This window comes from Balaenoptera physalus, assembly GCF_965194825.1.
Source record: "Balaenoptera physalus genome assembly, chromosome: X".
NCBI classification, from domain to species: domain Eukaryota; kingdom Metazoa; phylum Chordata; class Mammalia; order Artiodactyla; family Balaenopteridae; genus Balaenoptera; species Balaenoptera physalus.
The window spans coordinates 95,653,033-95,675,023 of record NC_138903.1 but is presented as its reverse complement, the minus strand read 5'-3'; the positions used below and the strand labels follow the sequence as shown (position 1 = coordinate 95,675,023).

Sequence of the window (21,991 nt, the reverse complement as noted above, 5' to 3'; positions counted from 1 at the left end):
TGGAAAGGGGCGGGGGGGGGGGCACTGGGGAGCGGGAGGGAAAGGGGAGGAAAAAAGAGGATGGGAAAACCGCGGTGGGAGAGGTTTCGAGGGTGTCTAGCGCCGTCCTGGGAATCCTGCCTGGTCAACCCCGAATCCAGGAGCCACTAGGCTGGATCTTTTCCTAGGTGCTGGGCCGTGACTCCTTTACCCCCGCGCCAAAGGCAGCCAGAGCCAAGACCCTTGCTAGCAACTACCGGGCACCACGGAATCTTCTGGTCTGGGCGAGGGCACAGGAATTAACTCTTCGTGTCCTTTGGAGTCAATAGTAGTAGTCTTTACCTCATAGTGTTACTGGGAGAATTAAATTAGTTACTACATCTCGAGTGCTGAGAATAGTGTCAGGGACACTGTAAGCAATCAGTGATAGCTCCTATTATTACAAAGGTGTTCATTTGTTGGTGGTCCGTCTCACCTCTAGCTTGTGAGTCTCATGAGGGCAGAGACTACGTATTTTCTTTATCACCGAACTACAGCACCTGACACAAAGCAGCTATCAATAAATTCTTTGTTGAGTTAATGAATAAATGGGTGATTGAATGATAACTTGGACTAGTGGCTATGCCAAGTAAGGGGTGCATTTGTGGAAGTTTGAGGAAGAAGGGCTATGATTGGGAAAGGTGGCACACAGGACTCCTGTTGATTGCTGTATCAAGTGACCTGCTCTGCCCTTGGAAAATGGAATGTCTTTGGCAGTTTCCTACATGGACGACTGTCAGACAGCTGACCTGAAATTTGAAACTGAGCTGTGGCTAGCTAGATCAGTATTTGCATCTTGTACAGTTAGTAAGTAAAGAAGGAAGGGGGAGAGGGCTGAAGTGGAAAACTCAAAAATAATGGTGGCAAATGTTAAGTGGAGGAGATTGGTGGGGGGAGCTCTGAATGAATCAAAGTGTGTATGGAGGAGTAGAGTGACCCCAAAAGGAAATCTGATAGCGGTCCTAAAGTGACAGTAATGTTATCCACCTTTCTGTTCTAGTCATAGGGCTCCTGATGATCTGCCCTCATGTCCCAACATTCTTGGGGTAGGTATGCAGATTAGGCTCCTACCACTACATTCACTAAACTTGCATTTATGGAAATTAATACTGTTAGAGCTAGAAGGGACCTTAGAAATTACTCATACATTTCAATTCAGAGTTGAAAAACTAAGAGCCAGAAATGGATAGCAAAGGACTTGGGCTTTGGGATTCTCTGGCCTTGGTACTGAATCTTTCAGGGCCTGAATTTGTTGTGTGTCCCATTATTCCTTTAATTCCTGCCCCACCCTGTCCCAAACCCCAAAGAGACTGAATGAAAGGACATAAATAGAAGGTCAGCAGGAAGGAGGGAGAAAGGAAGTTCCTCAACAGACTCTGACTTTACTTCCTTTTTTCCCCCTCCAGGGAAGGTACCTGGGCCTTCAGCTAACTGCTATAGAACAACAGCTCCACCACGGTACCCTGGAAACTGCATTATCCACATAAACCCCGCAGGCAAAGGCTTGAACCACAGCTAATCTGAGTCTTGGCAAAATGCCTGTGATCCTCCCAGAGAACAAGAAGATAGGAGGCTTGCAAGAAGTTGCTTCAGGGCCATCTCCCACTCACCTCTGTATCTCTCCTCTCTCATGGGAAACTGTCAAGAGACAGTTTTTCATCGCCTCCCACCTGCTGAGATCTGATGAGATAGGAGTCTTCCTGACTCATCCCACTCAGAAGAGAGCTACAGACTATAAAGTCATTTAGTTGCAGTCTAGAATTGGCTTCAGAGCAACTGGATATCTCATAACTACCATTGCAGTCCTCTGGCCCCTTTTGTTTCAGTGTAATTCTTTTTGGTGCTTGGGATACCAACCACTAGGAGCAGGAAACTCTGACTACTTTTCCTTTCACTAATAAAATAAAAAACTGACTCTGAACGTGATTCATTGTATCTTTACCTGCTAAATGAGTTAGGTCTTGGACTCACCTTGCCTTGTGTACTTGCTGCTTGCTGTGAATTTCACATTTCTGGTATATCACAGCACCCTCCCTTATCACTGAGGGAGTTGAGCTGAACAAAAAGATATGTACATCATAATGGCCTTTTCCTGCCACTGTACAACGGGAGAATCAGCCCAAATTCCATGTTTCTGGGACTTCCAATCTGGCGGGAGGAGTAGCAGATCCTCTTTGCCGTCTATGCACAAGTAGAGTGGGCATTTACATTCTGTTATTTGAAAGACTCCTCTTTACGTCCCCACCAACAGTGCAAGAGTGTTCCCTTTTCTCCATACCCTCTCCAGCATTTATTCTTCGTAGAATTTTTGATGATGGCCATTCTGACCAGTGTGAGATGATATCTCATTGTAGTTTTGATTTGCATTTCTCTAATGATTAATGATGTTGAGCATTCTTTCATGTGTTTGTTGGCAATCTGTATATCTTCTTTGGAGAAATGTCTATTTAGGTCTTCTGCCCATTTTTGGATTGGGTTGTTTGTTTTTTTGATATTGACCTGCATGAGCTCCTTGTAAATTTTGGAGATTAATCCTTTGTCAGTTGCTTCATTTGCAAATATTTTCTCCCATTCTGAGGGTTGTCTTTTCATCTTGTTTATGGTTTCCTTTGCTGTGCAAAAGCTTTTAAGTTTCATTAGGTCCCATTTGTTTATTTTTGTTTTTATTTCCTTTTCTCTAGGAGGTGGGTCAAAAAGGATCTTGCTGTGATTTATGTCATAGAGTGTTCTGCCTATGTTTTCCTCTAAGAGTTTGATAGTGTCTGGCCTTACATTTAGGTCTCGAATCCATTTTGAGTTTATTTTTGTGTATGGTGTTAGGGAGTGTTCTAATTTTATTCTTTTACATGTAGCTGTCCAGTTTTCCCAGAGGCTGTCTTTTCTCCACTGTTTACTCTTGCCTCCTTTATCAAAGATAAGATGACCATATGTGCGTGGGTTTATCTCTGGGCTTTCTATCCTGTTCCATTGATCTATATTTCTGTTTCTGTGCCAGTACCATACTGTCTTGATTACTGTAGCTTTCTAGTATATTCTGAAGTCAGGGAGCCTGATTCCTCCAGCTCCATTTTCCATTCTCAAGATTGCATTGGCTATTCGGGGTCTTTTGTGTTTCCATACAAATTGTGGAATTTTTTCTAGTTCTGTGAAAAATGCATGGAGGTTCCTTAAAAAACTAAAAATAGAACTACCATATGACCCAGCAATCCCACTACTGGGCATATACCCTGAGAAAACCAGAATTCAAAAAGAGTCATGTACCAAAATGTTCATTGCAGCTCTATTTACAGTAGCCAGGACATGGAAGCAACCTAAGTGTCCATCGACAGATGAGTGGATAAAGAAGATGTGGCACATATATACCATGGAATATTACTCAGCCATAAAAAGAAACGAAATTGAGTTATTTGTAGTGAGGTGGATGGGCCTAGAGTCTGTCATACAGAGTGAAGTAAGTCAGAAAGAGAAAAACAAATACCGTATGCTAACACATATATATGGAATCTAAGAAAAAAGGTCATGAAGAACCTAGGGGCAAGACGGGAATAAAGACACAGACCTACTAGAGAATGGACTTGAGGATATGGGGAGGGGGAAGGGTAAGCTGTGACAAAGTGAGAGAGTGACATGGACATATATACACTACCAAACGTAAAATAGATAGCTAGTGGGAAGCAGCCACATAGCACAGGGAGATCAGCTCTGTGCTTTGTGACCACCTAGAGGGGTGGGATAGGGAGGGTGGGAGGGAGGGAGACACAAGAGGGAAGAGATATGGGAACATATGTATATGTATAACTGATTCACTTTGTTGTAAAGCAGAAACTAACACACCATTGTAAAGCAATTATACTCCAATAAAGATGCTAAAAAAAAAAAAAGAAAGAAAGACTGCTCTTGGCCCAAAATATGTTCCCAACAGGCTTGCCAGAGCATTGTTGGCTGACCCTTTCCAAACCTGAAAATCTGAAGCTTGCCCCACCCCAGTCACCCCTAGGTTAGACAACAAAAGCATTGCCTCTGGAAAGTCCTTGTTAACATTTTCTTGTTTTCTGAGAAGGAAGGAAGAGGTAGAGTGAGGAGTTGGTAGAGATGTGATTTTTTTTTTTTTTTGGCTGTGTTGGGTCTTCGTTGCTGCGCATGGGCTTCTCATTGCGGTGGCTTCTCTTGTTGTGGAGCACAGGCTCTAGAGTGCAGGCTCGGTAGTTGTGGCGCACAGGCTTAGTTGCTCCGCGGCATGTGGGATCTTCCCGGACCAGTGATCGAACCCGTGTCCCCTGCATTGGCAGGCAGATTCTTAACCACTGCACCACCATGGAAGTCCGAGATGTGAATTTTGCCCATGCCCTTCCATTTACACATTACTGGTGGCTAATATATTAATTCTTCTAAATGCTCCCTTTGAAAGAGACTGGCCATAAAGAACAATAGCCTGTTAACCAAGAGGGAGTTGTGGGAATGCTGGACCAGAGATACATGCCTGAGAGGAATTATATGAGTGGTGGTGTGGAGTTCACCTAAGACAAACCTCACAATATATGAGGTGGCCCATTTGTCATTCTGCTTATCAGGTTCTTATTCTATTCAACCAGCACTTACCAAGTATCTCCTATGTACAAGTCAGGTAAGAGCTTCCACTCTCACCCCTGCGTCTCCAATAAAGGCTTCGTTTTTCAGCTACCACTAGTAATTCTAATTCAGAGATTGAAAATTATTGGGGAAGAATTATTGAGTTGCATACCCCACCAGATTATAAAGTCAGGAATACTTTTTAATATGCCCCCGCAGATATGAGTAGAGTCCTTGGAACATAAATAAACGCCTCATGAATGACCAGGCCAGACCTATCACAACTTTAATTTGTGCATTATGCCCAACAGTTATAGGAAGACCACCTTGGTCCTAACCCTAACTCCTAGAAATTCGCAGTGAGGGAGAGTCATTCTCATTAGCTATCATGCTATATACATTTCCAGTATCCATGTAACAACCTATTTGGCCTCCATTACTCCAAATCTTTGTAACAGACCACCTCACCCCTACCTACAGGCTCAGCTTCACTGAGACTCTAGGACCAACCCTATTTCTAGGAAGGGGAATATAAAGAACTCCATGTCTGCTCTGGCCTGGCACATTAAGATGGAGCCAGCCTTTCCAAACATCACATCCCCAAAAATGTATAAACTCTTAGCTGTGGGTAATAGCCCCATATTCAGCTTCTGCATGGGCTGCTCTTCTCCAGGTGGGCCACTAACCCCTGAAATTCCAAATTTTTGTCTTTTATATTTTAACCCTCTTGCCTTTGGGCTATAGTTCCTAGTCGCTTTGCTAGCTGCCACCCTTGACTGGCCTGCTTCGCTTCACATTGCATTCCCCCTTTAGTAACTCTCATTAAAGTATGTCCAAGCCCAGCTCTGGGGGGGCGGGGGGGGCGGGGATCTCCTAACCCTCCCAGGCTCCTCCTACAGGCCAGATGTTTAACAGCAAGTCAGCTTACATCTGGCCCTATCCTGACTTTAACCACTAGGTTCCAGCACTGGGATTTTCTTTGTTCTTCCTTAAATCCCACCTTCTGGCCCAATCACTGAAACTGAATGTGCTGTGTTTCCTTGGGCCTTATACCTTCATTTCTTTAGTCTTCCTGACTGTATCTTGCTCCTGAAACCAAAGTCTTCATGATTGGATCTCGATTTCCAGATGCTCCGGATCCTCCCTGCCCAAATCTCTACCCACTACATAATTAATTTCCCCTAAGTCATTTAGACAATTCCAGTAACTCATGACCTTTTTCCTTTTAATCTTCCCCCAATTCAAACTCCAGTGAGAGACAAGAACTCATGAATACATATATATTTATTTAATTCATAATATAGCATTTTGAATGGGCTGGGATATTTTAGAGGGATGAGGCTGTGTAATCCGCAGATGCTCAGATTTCTGTCACTAGGAGAGACACTATTGGTCCAGAGCTCCCAGTACAAACAAGCCTGGAATAAAATATTTGATAAAAAATAGTCCAACAATAGTCTAATAAATATTCTAGCCGAGAACAACAACATAGCATACGTCTGAAGCTGGCAGACCAGAGGGTAAAAGGCAGTTTCACCAGACCTAATGGCGGTCAACCTGGCCAACCTGTAATACACAGCCAAGTACAGCCCAATGGCTCTGAGGCTGCAGTTGGCTTCAGGAATTAAAATAAGTGTGGGAGTAGTTCTCATCTGTCAGCCTCACATTCTCCATTCTGTAGAAGAAAGGGTATCAAACATTTGCACTTATCAAAAAGTCCATCTGTGGATTGCTCCAACCAGGTAGTCATATATAAATATGTAAACCACGGAAGCTTAGAAAATTCACCTAGCGTATTTTAGCCGAAAAGAACATAGAAGTGATTTTGCTGCAATTTGAAATTCACTGCATCCAAAGTTTACACAATGGAATTGCATGATAAAAACACATACAGATGCAGTTACTCTTACTTACAAGTAGCCAGAACTCCAATGTGGCATTAAAATTTCTTTCATATGCTCAAAACATGTTTAACTTTATTGTTGATTATTTTTGTGCTTTCTTCAATAAGATGATATAAAAAGTGAAAATAAGCATAAATTGCAGACAGAAAGAATAATGTGCTAGCAGAAAGGATTGTAGGAGAACAGACTGAGGAGAGCAACAATGAAAACTTATGGAGTCTCCTTCCTTGAAGATGTTAAATACAGGTCCTCTTCCCTTTGTCCAGCTGGGTTTAGCTAGAGGTAGTCAATGACTTCTCTTAAGGTACCTGGCATTGCCAGTATTCTATGAAAGTCATAAGTTTACTGAAGTATCTGGGACTCACCACACCCCCACTGAATACTTTGCCACCATGTTTTTTCTTGGAAAGCACTTTTTATTATTTGGCTCAGAAACTTCACTGCTCACCCCAAACCCAGTTTATTTTCCTACTTTATTCAGTAGGCTTAGCGCTGAGTGATTTTGGGCTATGACCAAAACTTAAATCCACATTCAAAGTTTGAAAAGACTGAAAAGTTATTGAAAAGAGTGGTGCCACATGCTCCAGACAATTCCCCAAGTCAACTTCCAAAAGAGCTTTTGAGGAAGACAATACTCATTTATATGTATGAGTCCTGGGACATTTGCAAAATAATATCAATACAGCCCAAATGGAGAAGTAGCCAAGCATTTCTGCCCAGAAAACAACAAACACCAATATGGATATCAGAGTACAACAGGGGAACTTTGATTATTCATTTGTTCATTCATACATTCATGCAATTAACATTAGCCAGGCAACTACTCTGTTCCACACCCTATGTCAGGTGTTGAAAATACAACAAAACCAAAAGACACAGCCTTTGCCCTCAAGGTATTCACAGTCTAGTGGGGAAGACGATTCTTATATGTTAAACCTTTGTGTGCATCAGAATTACCTGGGGGAGCTTGTTAAAAATGTAAAATTCCACTTATGTGCCCAGATGTTTTAATTAAGAAGATCAAGGGTGAGGTCTAGGAATCAATTGTTTTAACAAACACCGAGAATGATTCTAACAGGTGGTCTGATTATTGCTGAGAGGGGGGAGTGCTCAGGGTGCCATGGGAGCTCCGGAGAGGAGAACATAACCCAGCCTAGGGGTTCAGGAGTTAATATAGTCGAGCGGGGCAGAGGTGGGGAAAGGAAGCCCAGGCTAGAGTCAAAAGTAGGGTGGAGAATCTGAAGCTTTGTCTCAGGGCACTAAAATCTAAAAGGCACAAAAAATGAATGGCATGGGAGTCCCAAGGCCAAGGTAAAGAAAATCGGACTGGGGTGAAGGTGGAGTGTTCTGAACTTACAGCATTTTCACACTATTCCCTTAATTTAAGAACAATTCCTACTGTTTACTCTGGGCATCAAAATTGTTACTAATGTCTCTATTCCAAGCCCAGAGAACAACTTGTGTAAATCGTTAAGCTTGGCTAGAGTAATCAGTGTGATGGGGAAGGTGGCAAAAGATGAAGCTGGGAAAGCAAATAGGGACTTGAAAAGCCAAAGTGGGTAAGTAACTGGGACTTTCTACTGAATGCTATGGGAGCCAGTGAAAGATTTTATGAAGGGGTTAAAATCATCTGTTTTGTTTAAAAATTTGGAGATAGGCCCTAGAGGAGAGACTTAGAGTAACTTAGAAATGAAAGACATCCATTTTAAAGCACTGCTACACTGTACTGGGCCTGGGGCTGAGCGGAGGAGATTAATATTTGTTGCATACTTAACTAAATGCCATGCTTAATAGTTAAGTATGCCACACTAATGCCATACTTAACTAAATGCCGGGTGTGTGCTAAGCAGTTTCCATGTGCTATCTTTTTTTCATCTTTGCAACAGCCTTGTGAGGTAGGTATTATTGTACAGAAGAGGAAACAGAGGCTCAGAGAAGTGAAGTACTTGCCCTGGGTCACACAGCTAGTAAATGGCAGAGGAAATAGATGATTTTAGTCTGAAGGCTATGATGAGATTTCCATCACAGCAAGCTATTTCCCAGCACTGCTGAATCTTACCGAGGTTGCTCATTTCCTGATTAGCAGTAAGTACGTAGGGTTTTTAAAACCAAAAAAACTGACTTTGCCACTAGATAGGTAAGTGTGAGCCTGCCATCTGTATCTGCAACAGTCTTGCTTTCCATGTTAGGTGTACAAACAATACGAAACTGTTCCTTAGGGGATTTATATACTTTGTCTCTCCTACAGAATAATAAGCCATTTGACAGCAGGGGCTGTGGATTATCAATAGGTCAGCTGCAGCGTGGTACCCGGCATCTAATAGTTGGTTGAATGAATTCATGAATGAACGTCCACCAAGGCTGTGGAAAGGAAGAGGGGGAGTTTTGGCATTGTTTCAAGGCTCCGATCTGGGGACTTGTTACAACTAACACGTTGTGCCACAACAATATTTTCACAACTCCCAAGAAGTAGACTCCTTAAAGCCGACTCAGCTCCTGAAAGGAGAAAGCTCTGGTGTTGACACTCCCAATCCCAGCAGCGGAACCGACAGAAGCACAGACCACAAAGCTTGATTCCCTTCCATGATAGTGATAAGGACTGGGTTGAAGCTTACATCCGCATTTGCCATGAAGGGTTGGCTAAGCAAATGAATAGCGTAAACAAGATTTCGGGAAGAATGATTATTTAACCTGTTTAAGAAAACAAACTATTCTCAGGCATTCTTAAGCACTTCAGAAGTGTTTTATCTGAAAATACAAGTATATTTATATGCAAATAGTTGTTGCATCTACAACACTCCATTCTTACTGAGTAAGTAAATAAAGAAGGTTCCTAAAGAACCTCCGTTATGCAACTCTTTTTTTAAGCCTAATTCTAGTAACTGTATGTACTTGAGAGTCAGAAAACTGTATTTCTTTGAAATATTCTGTGACAGAATTTTTAAGAATTCGGACAAACCTCCTCCATTAGGTAGCATGTACCTGGATCAATTTTCTATCCAGCAATAGCATCTCTTGTGCAATCTTGTCTCCCTATCTCTCCTAATCCAACCTAGAGCTCTTCCCACCATCTATGTCATTATTGCATGTGCATGTGTGTGTGTGACAGGAGGGAGGAAGGGAGGGATGAATGGAGGGAGGGGAGAAATGTTGACTGATTTTGATGTTCCCTTTAGGGGACAAAAATGGATGGTATCATTTATTTTCCCTTCCAGTATATTTCTCACGCAAATGACTAAATTAAAAAGTTTATTATGTATATATAATTATAAAATGAATATATAATATATATTATTTATTCATTTTATATATATATTATATATACACAGACATGTTTTCTTTATAATAAATCCTTGATTGTAGGTTTTCTCATAAAAAGCTATATAGAATATGGGGTCATTTGACACTTCAAAATTCTCCTTGGCCTAATTGGCCAGTACTAGCAAGGCTGACACACCCTTGCTTTCCGGCTGGCTAGCCTCTTGTCCAGAGCATCTTTCTACATTATTTACCTAGAATGACCCTAATTCCTTCCCATATCATTTATACTCCTAAACCACGGGGAATTTTTAATTCTCCAATGACAAGAGAAGCATTCTTCAAATTTCTTCTCCAATGGCTTGAACCCAGACTGCTCAGATAATTCGTTCTGAGAAACTCAATACATTAATTCAAATACAAGCTTTAATGCACAAAAATTAAATCTATAATATCTAGTTATTTTGGATGCTTCAAATGAACTTTATTTTTGTATCTTGTATATTGGACACTAACTTTAGGTTTAGGAGGGGAAGAACTGCTGAACTGGAGAGCCAGTGAATTACACGCTCTCTTGAAACTTAATGGCAAGCTTTCATCCCAGAAACGTAAGGGGATTCTTGAGGCCTGCAGTTGCATTCCTGCCGCTCGGGGTAATCAATAAAATCTGGGGCAGGCAAGCCAGACAGGATCATCAGGGATTTGTTCCAGATTGTGAATGTTGGACAAACTGGAAGAATGAAGGTCACATCAAAAGTATGAAGATGGAGAGAGTTAGCTGGGTCATAGAAAGACAGCATGTTGTTGTCATAATCCAGAAGGACACCCAGACGCTTCAACTGTGGTGGCACATCCACCAGCATTTCCTTGTTGTTATGTCTGACTACGAAGTTACTATTGCATCGAGAGAAGACCCATGAGGAGGCGTTCTTGCCAATCCATTCATTCTTGGGAGCTGATTTGTAGGCAATGCCAATTGCATACCTGTGAGACAGTAGAAAGGAGAGAGAAATAAACATTTATTAATGATCTGAGTTATGCTAGACACCGTACAGGATATCTAAGAAATAGAATACATGTTTCTTCCTTAAATAATTGGCATTTAGACCCATAATACTGACAGCACTAGAGCTTTAAAAAAAGTTAGCAATTAGAGTGCTGTAATTTTCAACTCCTAGCTCAGTATATTTTCCCTAATTTTATTTTTTAAAAACTGGCAAATTTTTCTAGCAGTGGTTTCCATCACACGCCTTTTAACCTTGACTTACTGGTATTACGTTTGTGCTATAGAACTGAATCTCCCAGGAACCTAACAACAGGGGAGAGAGGAGAAAAGAAAGGTGGGATCCACTTACCATGTTGAGGAACCCATGACCACCTCCCAGTAGTGGCAGCCACTGTCAATGAATATATTTCCTGCTGCCCCATAGCATCCTGTGCCACTAAACCTCTCTGGGGTATGGCTCTTCTTCAGAGAGCTTTCATCCTTCTCCATCTGCAGTCCATCATTGGAGATCTTCAACTTCTTGTGAGTCATTTTGGGATCCAGTTTAAAGGGTTGGCCTGAAAAAAGTAGAACAAAGAAAATGCATGAGGAAGTATTTAAGAATTCTATCTTTGTCCTCCAGGACCCTCACTATCAGAGGAGCCTCGACATCATGATCGTTCTTGAGTCAGTGAAAGTTGACTGGTGTTTGGATTATATTAAGGAAGCAGGCCAGAAGCCACTGTTTTCAATAAAATAAAAATAAGCTGTCCTCCCTTCACAGGCTATCAAGTTAAAAGGGGGCTCTCAGGGTCTCATGTTCTCAAATAAGTTTTGTACTTTGCTTTATTTCAGTGGGTGGTTTGGGCTTTGAGCAGATTTCAGGGGAAGGAGTATTTGAGGTGAGACAAAGTGAGGGAATAGACAAGATAACTGCTGCTTGGTGGCAGAACAAAAAAACCTGAGAATAACTCAACTACAGGACAAATTGTTTGCCCTCTAACTACTGGGATGTAAATAACATATAATTAGGTAACTTTGTTAGAGTGACTTTTGCATCCTCAATAATTAGAAAAAATATTTGTTGTGCAGGGTCATTCACAATAAATTATTCCTTACAGTCATGGACAAAACCAGTTAGTTACTAGAAGCCAACAGCTGGGTATGGCAAGAGCTGTATAACACAAAACGCGTCTGGCAGACACCGTTGGCGAACGTAACACTCACCCCCTACTTTTTCTCTCTTACCCGCTTTTACTATAGAGATCAGAAAAGCTAAATACTCAAGCTCCTAGCCTCCCTCGCTGCTAGGGTTGACTAAGAAGATGGAAGCAGAAGTCAGAGAGGGTGGAGGAAACTTCTAGGAAAGTGTCTGCTTTCTTGATGAAAGGGACAGCCATCACATGTACCAACACTTTCCCCCTTCTATCTTGAAAGGAAATATGACGTCTAGAGGTTGCAGTGGCCATGTTGTGACCATGTGGCAATAAGCCAACACACAAAAGGAGAAGGAGCCTGGGTCTCTTACGACATCACAGAACTGTTGCACCATCCCTGAACCGCCTAACCTTCGAGCTTCTTGCTACGCGAAAGAGAGAAAAAAACACTATTTGTTTAAGCTGCTAAAAAATACTATTTGTTAAGCTAAATTAGTTGGATTTTTCTGTCACTTTCAGTCAAAAGCATTCCTAGCAGGTATGGCTTCTCAGCAGGAGGATTTTACCAGATTATCACAAACAGTACTCTTTTACTCAATTGTCCCCAAAGCATGGAGGCAGAGTGCAGAGAAAAACTCTTCACTAACATCCTCCCAGGCCACCAGCTGTTTTATGTGTATCTCTGTGTCCACATACCTCCCAAGGACACAAACAAACCCCCTGCCCAAAGCACAGACTCCAACAGTACAGCCCCTCTACCCGGTGCCACTGCCCCCTTACACTGCTGTGGGTGCCAGTGTCAGGCTAAGCGTACTTGCTGGCACGGAGGGCAAAACTGCTCTCTCCTTTTGGAATCACCACAACGTACTGTTTGTTTTGAGTCGGGTAGGCTCACTGTTCCGGCTGCCTGCTTGGTTTATGGCTTTAACAATGAAGATGTAGCGTGTCCCACTCTGAAGTCCATGGACTGTGTAATGGTTCTGTTTGATGTTGGGCACAATCATCCAGCTATCCACGGAATTATACAGGCCTGTAACGTGGGGAAAGCAAGGATGTTAAGGTAATAGAGGTAGGATGATGAGAAGCACACTGAAAATTCATCAAAAGCTCCCCCAAAAGTGAATTTCATTTTGTTTTCTTTTGAGCCGTGGAAGACATAGTGAGATGAACCTCTTCTGCTTCTTTTCTCCCACGGAGCTAAGCTTATGCCAGGCTCCTTGCTTCTGGTAACTGAACGTAACCACTAGTGAAAGTTAGGTTACTCCAATTTGCTGCCAAATAATACAGGAAAACTTCTATACAAAGTCACAGAATCATCTCTTTTATGGAGTCTCTAGGTCTTTACCCCAAAGGTCCAATCCTCTGAGATCTGAGTCTGACCTCGAATGGGTGGAGCAGAGCACAGTAACATGGAACCTCAGAGCCAAAAGGACAACTAGGCACTATATTTCCCTCATTTTACAGATAGGAAACTAAGATAGAGAGAAGAAAAGTGACTTGCCCAAGGCCACAGATAGCTGGCAATGGTGCTGAGAGGAGAACTCTGGTCTCTTTAATCCTAGTCCAGGGTTCTCTCCACTACATCACAATTCACGGAGCAAACAGTAATGTTCCTTAGTCTCTGCAAGGTAGCGAAGCTTTCAGGGCTTATGATTCAACTCTCCCACACCATCCTCACCCTTACTTCCAATCTTGGTGGGCTCCAAGGTGTCATAGGGAAGCCAAGGAGATGACATGACAGTCAAAGCAGAATATCATCTCCTCACTTGACACTACCCAGTTTTACCCCTTCCTGGTTCTGATTCCAATACTCATTTGAGGTTGGGTGGTCCAGGAACACATTGTTGTCTGGAATCTCCTTCCCTCCCAAGTAGGGAAAGGGATCAGAGATCTAGGTTTCTGCTTTTGAAACTCTTTAGACCATAAACATTGACTTAAACAGAGAAAATGTACATAATTAAAAACATGTATTTGGCTAACTTTTAGTAAAAGAGGGATCGACATTCTAGTCTGTGAATTTAGACTTATCTCTTCTGTTATCTGCTTTTCAGTCAGGTTACCACTTTTTAACCATAATTCTACCAGAAGATAGAAAAGAAAGGGCAGGGAAAATGAGTTGTGAATTTAGTCATTTCTATGCAGCTCTAGCAAAGGATTTAGTGAGGTTAAAAATTGGAAATAATAATAAGTGATTTGAAAGAGATATGATCAGAAGGGTTTTATAATTAATTTGGGGAGCGGTAGAAGAAGTCTAAATAAAAACTAGGAAAAGAAGCATAATGGGGTGCAAACAGATATGCTATAGAAAGAAGAATAATTGGTGGCGATGTTCAGTGATTTTCATGAAAAGACACAAGGATAAGGGCCAGGAAAAATGTTTGAGGGCTTGGTAGCCTATGTATCAATGCACAGTATGAATCATAAACTGCACATTAAATTTTAATACTAAAAGGGAAATATATGATCTTCCAGCTATACTGCTAACAATACAAAACCAAAACAAACTTCACAATGAAGTACTATGCAGCTATAAAAAAGGTGGAAGATCTCTATGAACTGATAATGGAGTGATTTCCAAGATATACTGTTAATTTAAAAAAGAAAATTGCAAAAGAGTTTATGTAGTATGCTACCTTTTTTTTGCGAGAAAGAAAGGCAAATAAGAAAACATACATATATTTGCTTAGATTTACAAAACAATAATAACAACAAGAAGGAAAAACCAGAAAATAATGAAGCTGGTTGCCTACAGGGGATGGAGGTGGGGGGAAGAAAATGAAAAGGATACAGGAGAGAATGCCACTTCTCTGAGTACACCTTTTTTTGTATAGTTTTCCCTTTTGGAAACATTGTTGTTTTAAAAATTCAAAAAATTTAAATGCTGTCAATATGAATGGGAAGAGTGGGGTCTAAAACTGAAGGCAAACCGAAACAAATGAAGCCACCTGCATTTCAAATGTAAACAATCACAGCAAAGGGCAAGAGGAGAACTGTAAACAAATCCTCACTATTGTTTGTGTTTGCAGTGGGATGGGCAACGCCATTCTGAAACTATTTCAGATATGTCATTGAGCAAATGAGTACCTGTGTTGATGTTGTTGGGAGAGAGGCTTCTCATTGTGGAAGTAGGAACATACAAATATGAAATGGGGGAAGGTAAGAAAGAACCTGCGGGATGGACTGGAATTGGAGATATTGGTATAAACTCATGATTTCTAAAATACGTATTTGTATGTGTATGTGCATACATATTGCACATATGTTAAGTATGTGTGTACGTATATTATGTGTGAATATGTATATGTACATGGGTGTATGTGTGTACTTCTAGTACCCAGGTTTTGGTCTGTAATAACATTCTCCTACTAAAAGGGACCAGGGTTCCTCAGAAAAATGGCTGACTTCAGGGCTGGGGCAGGATATGGTCAAAATGAGCGTACAACCTTTTGTTATGCTGAAAAGTAAGGAAGCACTGGAGAAAATGATGGAAGACTATAAGGACCCAGGAGTCAGCTTAAAAGGCTCCCACTGGCTAAATTTGGGCAATCTGAGCACCAAAATAAATAAGGGCAGTAAAGAATTATAAACCATTGAAAAAAGAGAATTCATAAGTCCATACTGAGAAGTAAAAAAAATAAATAAACAAATGAAGGATGAGACTTTTGCTTACAGTAGAATGCAGAGTGGCAACTTGTAAACATGGAAGGGGATGCTCAGTTGGAAAATCATTATTTTGCCATCATCAGAGTAAAGATTGGATCAGGTGAGAATTATTGATTGATGCTAAAACAGGGATGGGGGTGGGATGGGTTTGATGAGGAAGCAGGATATTTTCATGGTCTTAAAGTATCATGGCACAGATTGCTTATTAGTTGCAAAAGGAAAAATAGTAACTATGCAAAGAAGAAATCAGGCAACACCTTTGATCAAGTGATCAAAATTAGCATCACCAATGAAGGGCAAGTACACATCGTGTGTCTCCAGATGTGATGTCCTAAGGAGAACACGTCTCTTATGTAGCCTTCCAGCCGTAAATGTGTAATCTGAATGTGATCGTGAAGAAACATCAGACAAACTCAAAATAAGGAACAGCATAATAAACAAATCAAAGGGCACTTTAAAAAGTATCCATGTCATTAAAGACAAAGAAAGGCTGAGAAAATGTTCCAGATTAAAGGATGCTAGAAATATGACAATTAAGTCCAATACCTGATCCTAGACTATATAGGACAACATTGGGTCCTTAATATGTCATAAAGTATATTATTGGGTCAACCGTCAAGATTAGAATATGAATGGTGGATTAGTTAAAAGTACTGCATCAACGTCATACCTCTTAAAGTTGATAACCGCACTGTGGATACATAAGAGAATTTCTTTATTCTTAGGAAACACACACTGAAGGATTTAGGGGTGAAAGGCCATGATGTATGCCAATTACTCTCGAATGGTTCAGAAAAAATGGACAGAAACAGAGAATGTTAGCAAATGATAAAGGAAATGGGATAAAATATTAACAATAGGTGAATCTGGGTAAAGAGTATACGGGCATTCTTTGTGCTGGTCTTGCAACTTTTCTGTAATTTTGAAATCATTTCTAAATTTTAAAAAGGTAAATATATGATCCTCTGGGTATCACTGAGACTTAATGAGATGGGATTTATCATTGAATTATGGTAATGGAAGTATAAACCTTGTTCAAAATGGAAAGACCACAATATGGAAATTCATGAACCTGAGTGTAAATGTGTGTGGAGAGCATTTGCATGATAATGAAAATGAGGGGAAATAGAAGTTACATCTCTGTGGCAGTATGTTACAGACTGCCTGGCCAGGGAGAGGTTATAGCCAGTGCTTTCATAATGCAAAACGCAAAGCTGAAACAGAGGAAAGATATACAGTAATGGGGAAGACCATTATCCAAACATCTGTTGGAATTCTTATTCAGCTAACAGCATCATCTGAAACATTACTGGCTTGTGACAATTTCTAATCTCACATAAAGTGGGGAGAAAGTTTGAAATAAAGGGGGAAAGTTGAAAAAATAAGGAGAAGTACTTCTCCAGACAAAATTCTAACCAGCAAGGAAGAAATTTCTGGTTAAAGAAAATGTGGAGTTTGACTATTTTAAGATTCTTCATGTAAGTGGTATCATGTAGTATTTGTCCTTCTGTGTCTGGTTTATTTCACTTAGCATAATGCCCTCCAGGTTCATCCATGTTACTGCATGTGGCAGGATTTCCTTCTTTTTAAAGGCTTAATAATATTCCATTTTATGTATATACCACATTTTCTTTATCCATTCATCTGTTGATGGACAACTTTTTGTATGTCAATTATACCTCAATAAAGTGGTTTTAAAAAAGAGGAAGTATAGGAAAACCTCAAGGGAAAGTAGCTCTCACAACCAGGGTTCAGTCAACAGTGGCAGGCCAGACCAGCATGTGGGACTGGAATCTTCATGAATATTCTTTCCTAGTAAAATAGTTTCAACTTATCTGCCCATTGCCATCCAAAATTTTGCTTCAGGGCTCTGCCTTTGTTCCTGTCCTATTCTACTTTTCTATCAATGGTCGAAGGAGGAAGACATAGAAGGCACACTGGAAGGGAAAGTAAATATATTGAGAGGCAGAAACTACATACAAAAGAATTTTGGTAGGCTGGAATGAGGAATCAGAACTAATCAGATAAAATGTCATAGGAATAAATTCAAGATGTTGTATTTCAGTTTAGATATTCAATTGTATAGGAATAGGATTTGGAATGCCTGGGGATTTCAGCTGACTATATGCTCAGTCAACGCGACAGTCAACATGGCTGCTGGAAAAAAGGTACAGGACAAGGGGGCATTAGCTAACACACAAGAGCAATAATACAGCTATCCTAAGCGGACTAGATCTAATTGGTAGCTGGTTTAATTCAAGGAGCATTAAGCTTGCAGTCTGACAGGCTTGGGTTCAAATAATGACTCCATCAGTTTGTAGCTCTGTGACCTTGGACAACTCATTTAACTTGAGCCTCAGTTTCTACGTCTATAAAATAGAATTAATATCATCTATTTCATAAGGCTAAGGAAGGAGTCATGAGGACCAAATGACATAACATATATGGGAGTGTTTGTAAATGGAAAAGCACAATACGTATCCAAATTGTTATTATTATTCACTAGGAGGAAGTCTTAGGCCTTTTATAAGGAAGCACTGACAATTATTTATAGCTGCACGACAACTGAATGGGCTGTTTTGCTAGAATTCAGATACCCATCACTGGAAATGTTTGAGCAGAGACAGGACAAACACCTGCAGGGTTTCTGGTAGAAGGGAAGATTTGACAAGATGACGTCTGAGGTCCCTTCCAATTCTAAGATGCTATGGTCCTCTCACTATTAAGAATTATCCTCTAAGCTTTTCTTTACAAAGGACTATGTACCCTTGAAAACAGAGGTGACAGTCTTTTGATCTTTGTCACTTCTTGGACTTATTCTGAACTCCCAGGAGACCACTGCTCTCCCCATATCAGGAAAGAGAAGCACAGTTACTGGCTTTAAGACTTTCCCGAGCAGGAGAGACAACTGTAAACAAGTATGTTGGGGAGGCCTTAGCGTTTTGCGACTTCACAACCTGAAGAAACACCCAGGAAAGCAGCTACCAGGGCCAAGCGGCTTAGGATGGAGCTGCACGAGGCAAGTGTTTTTTAGAGTTTGAGCCCAAATGTCCTCTCACCTCCCCATCCCACCATGTGGCCCTAAATTGTCACAAGACGGGAAAAGGAAGCCTATCGGGATGGTTTCGTTGGAAAAACTCCTCTCATGCGGGTCTGTGAAGTCAGACACAGAAGCACAAACACAAGGTAAAAAGAAAATACTAATTTGCAGCTATGCAACCTTAGGGTGCAAATCAGTTCCAATCTTGAATCCACTTTTAATTCTGCTTTCATTTCCATTTTCCCCAGCACATTGAGGGGAACTTGCAGCTCTGGTTAAGATCCTACTGCCTTGTCTTGCTCCAATTCATCAGAAGGTGAAACCATAACATGTAAGCTAAATGACTTTGCTTTGCGAATGTCTTTCATTTGATGGCCCACTACTGATGGGCCATTTTATATTTGGTGTAATTCTTGGAGGAAAGGGAGAAGGGGTAGAGGGAAGAGTGACAGAGGCAGGAGGCTTGTCACTTCACTTATTCACTGATACAAATAGGTGTGGTAAAGGAAGTGGTAGTCTTTTAATGTAATGTATTTTACCATGATAATGAAGTGGAAGAAGAGTCAAGGAGAGAGATGTTCACACACATAGGATCGGCAATGATGGTGGCTTAGCTACTCAGGAATGAATTCTGAGCTGTGTTCTGATTTGGGAGAGTGGAGTGACATGGATTAACTGAGGAAAAGCTAAGGATTACATAACAAATGGGAGTGGCCCCAGTGACTGCCCAGCAAGCAAATACACAACTTGCTTGTCACCCATCAGTAAGGTCTTTGCAATGCCCTGGGGGAGCTTGCACTGTCTACTACGAAACACTATACTAAACAACCTAACATGTCTTACAAACACTTGCCTCGTGGCGCCCCGGCCAATCTTGAGCAGCTTACTGCTTCCTTACATTTCCTTATCTCTGGCCACAGGCCCCAACTACACCATGACTTACTGATGAAGTTAGCCTGGCCAGTGAATATGGTGTACTGAAGCTCATAGGAGCTGATGCTGAACTCATCATCCGAGATCCAGTGGACCGTAATGGTGTCATGGGAAGCAGTACAGAGTTCCTCTCGGATAGATGGTGGGTTTGGGGCTGTAAGGAAAGGTGGAAAAGACGGTAAGGAAAGCATACTCTCTGTTCTGGAATTTTACAATCGTTATTCTTGCTGCCCAACCCAACATCTCGTGGAAAGGAGGTTTTCTTAATAAGAAGCTTTAGATTGCATGTACCATACAACCTGAATCCAAGTGCTGAGACCTCAAGTTCCCCCAAACCACTTTTGCTTCAATGGTAAAGGTATTTTAGGCAAAGATCTAAGCCTAAGTTACTGAGATGATTGATTGCCCATCGTCTACTCTGCCTGCACTAACACATATGTGGATATTAGAGCAAAGTGGTCACATGTTTCCTTATTACATGACCTTCGACCTATTTCTTTTTTTTCAAAGTAAGTTGTATTATATATTTTTGGCAGTATTAATAGGGGTTAATTGTGCAAATTAATATGAGTTCCCTCATCTGTAAAATGGGGATGATAATTACCTCACAGGTTCGTTGTAAGGATCATGATATAAAATTAATATATAGTGTCTGGTATAAAGTAGAGGTTCAATAAATGACAGCTATTTTAACATAGTAACAAAGATAACTGCAAACACAAAGTTATTGTGTGTGTATATTTTTCTCATGGAATGATCATTCAACAATCCTGAAGGTAGTCAGTGTTTTTAACAGACCGGTTGTCTCCCTCATCTTCTAAAATTCTCTGCAACTCAGATATTTTTCTTCCTAATCTGCTAATTCCTAAATTTCCTTAAAATCATTTGGGTGGTACCTATACCCATGTAAGACATTCTTTAATATTCTTTAATCACCACCCGAGTTCTACCCCTTATAACAAGTGACGTTATATTACTGACAGGCTCATAAGGAGAAAACCATCAGCAACTTCTTGTTTTTTACCTTTAAGTAAGGATGGTATGTATACCCATTCTGTCCCCGGAGTCATTGACAACTCATTTCTCTTTTCTGTTACATGAACTAAAACATATTCTATCTAAAGAGATACATGTATCATCTTAAAGATTATAAAAGCATTTTCATGATCAATATTGCCCTTTACAGATTATTTTAAAGTAAAAGCACACCAAAAGAAAAGGACTAGAATGGAAAGGAAAGCACAGTATTTTCACACCTGTTAAATAATCCAGCCCCTCCAGCAGTTTCTTTTCTCTGGAAAAATCTAAAGCAAAGTTTTCAAAGGCATCATTAAAATTGATGTCTGGAATCAGAACTTGAGAAGATGCAGTTGCCATAGCGACCCTGGAAGAGAGAAAAGTACATCAATATACATCAAAATAGGTTTGCAACCTTTATCCAATGTTTGATTTCTGGTTAAACAAGGTGAAAATAAATGACTGCTAGGGCTTGATTCATTTAGTGAAAAATATCATATCTGTGCTTTACCAATGGAAACCACTTAAATTTTAATCATCAGGAACCAATTAAGGGTTATACCATATTTATTCACATATGTTCACCCCTCAAACACACTCCCCCATCCTGTCTTAATTAGGAGAAGTAAATACAGGATTCTTTCCCCTCTGCATCATTTTCCATCTGGCAGGCAGCATCAAAACTAGACCTCTGAAGGCTTGGTAAGAGCAGTTTGAGAGAATTTTTTCTCCCCCTCTATTTTTTTAATGCTAATCAACAAGCCAGCATGCTGGGGCTTGGTTAAAACCTTCCCCTAAATCCTGTACTTTGTTTGACCTTTTATAACATTTCCATTTAACTAATTCTAAGAGTCTCAAGAGCAGGATCCATCTTCCATGGTCCCTAACACAGTGTTGGACACATAATGAATAAACAATTGTTGAATGAATAACTGAATGACTAACGACAACACAAACGCTAACCTTATTGAGCATTTAGTATATGTAAGACACCATGCATGTACTCTACTTAAAGTTACTCCTTACTATCGCCCTGCGTAGCAAAGGTTATTTCCATTTTGTAAATGAGACATAGAAAGGTTAAGGAACTTGCTCAAGGTCACACAAGGATCAGAAAAAAATATATAACTGAACCTATGTTCATTGGATTCTAAACTTTATACCCTTAACCATGTAGACAGTTCCTTTTTAAAAAAAAAAAAATAAGGTATATTTTTACATACTTCAGCAATTCTAAACCATTGTTCCACATCAGATTTATCTCTGAGCTTTGATCAAAATATACATGTTTAGGTCCTGTGCCAGACCTGAATCAGAGCCAATGAAGATCCTTGAGCATGCAAATAACAGGATGGAAAGAAACATTAACTTGGCAACAATATGCATGTTAAAGTGGAGAGAAGAGGCATTGAATGCAGGAAGACCAGAGAGGAAACTTGTATGGTGA

At 40.6% G+C, this 21,991-nt stretch overlaps 1 protein-coding gene across 10 annotated transcripts in view; it reads right to left on the bottom strand.

Moving 5' to 3' along the window:
* Positions 1–5,849: 5,849 nt before the first annotated feature.
* MID2 (midline 2) overlaps positions 5,850–21,991 on the bottom strand; it is a 99,586-nt gene continuing 83,444 nt past the window's right edge. For 8 of the 10 annotated variants that reach the window (XM_082447562.1, XM_082447564.1, XM_082447560.1 and 5 more), the window contains 5 exons: positions 20,784–20,911; positions 19,448–19,681; positions 12,760–12,921; positions 11,105–11,312; positions 5,850–10,733 (listed from right to left, as the gene is read on the bottom strand). In XM_082447562.1, coding sequence (XP_082303688.1) covers positions 10,331–10,733; positions 11,105–11,312; positions 12,760–12,921; positions 19,448–19,681; positions 20,784–20,911 — 1,135 coding nt within the window. In that variant the 3' untranslated portion in view covers positions 5,850–10,330. The remainder of the gene's footprint in view (positions 10,734–11,104; positions 11,313–12,759; positions 12,922–19,447; positions 19,682–20,783; positions 20,912–21,991) is intronic. The other 2 variants (XM_082447565.1, XM_082447558.1) reach the window with 1 other exon arrangement.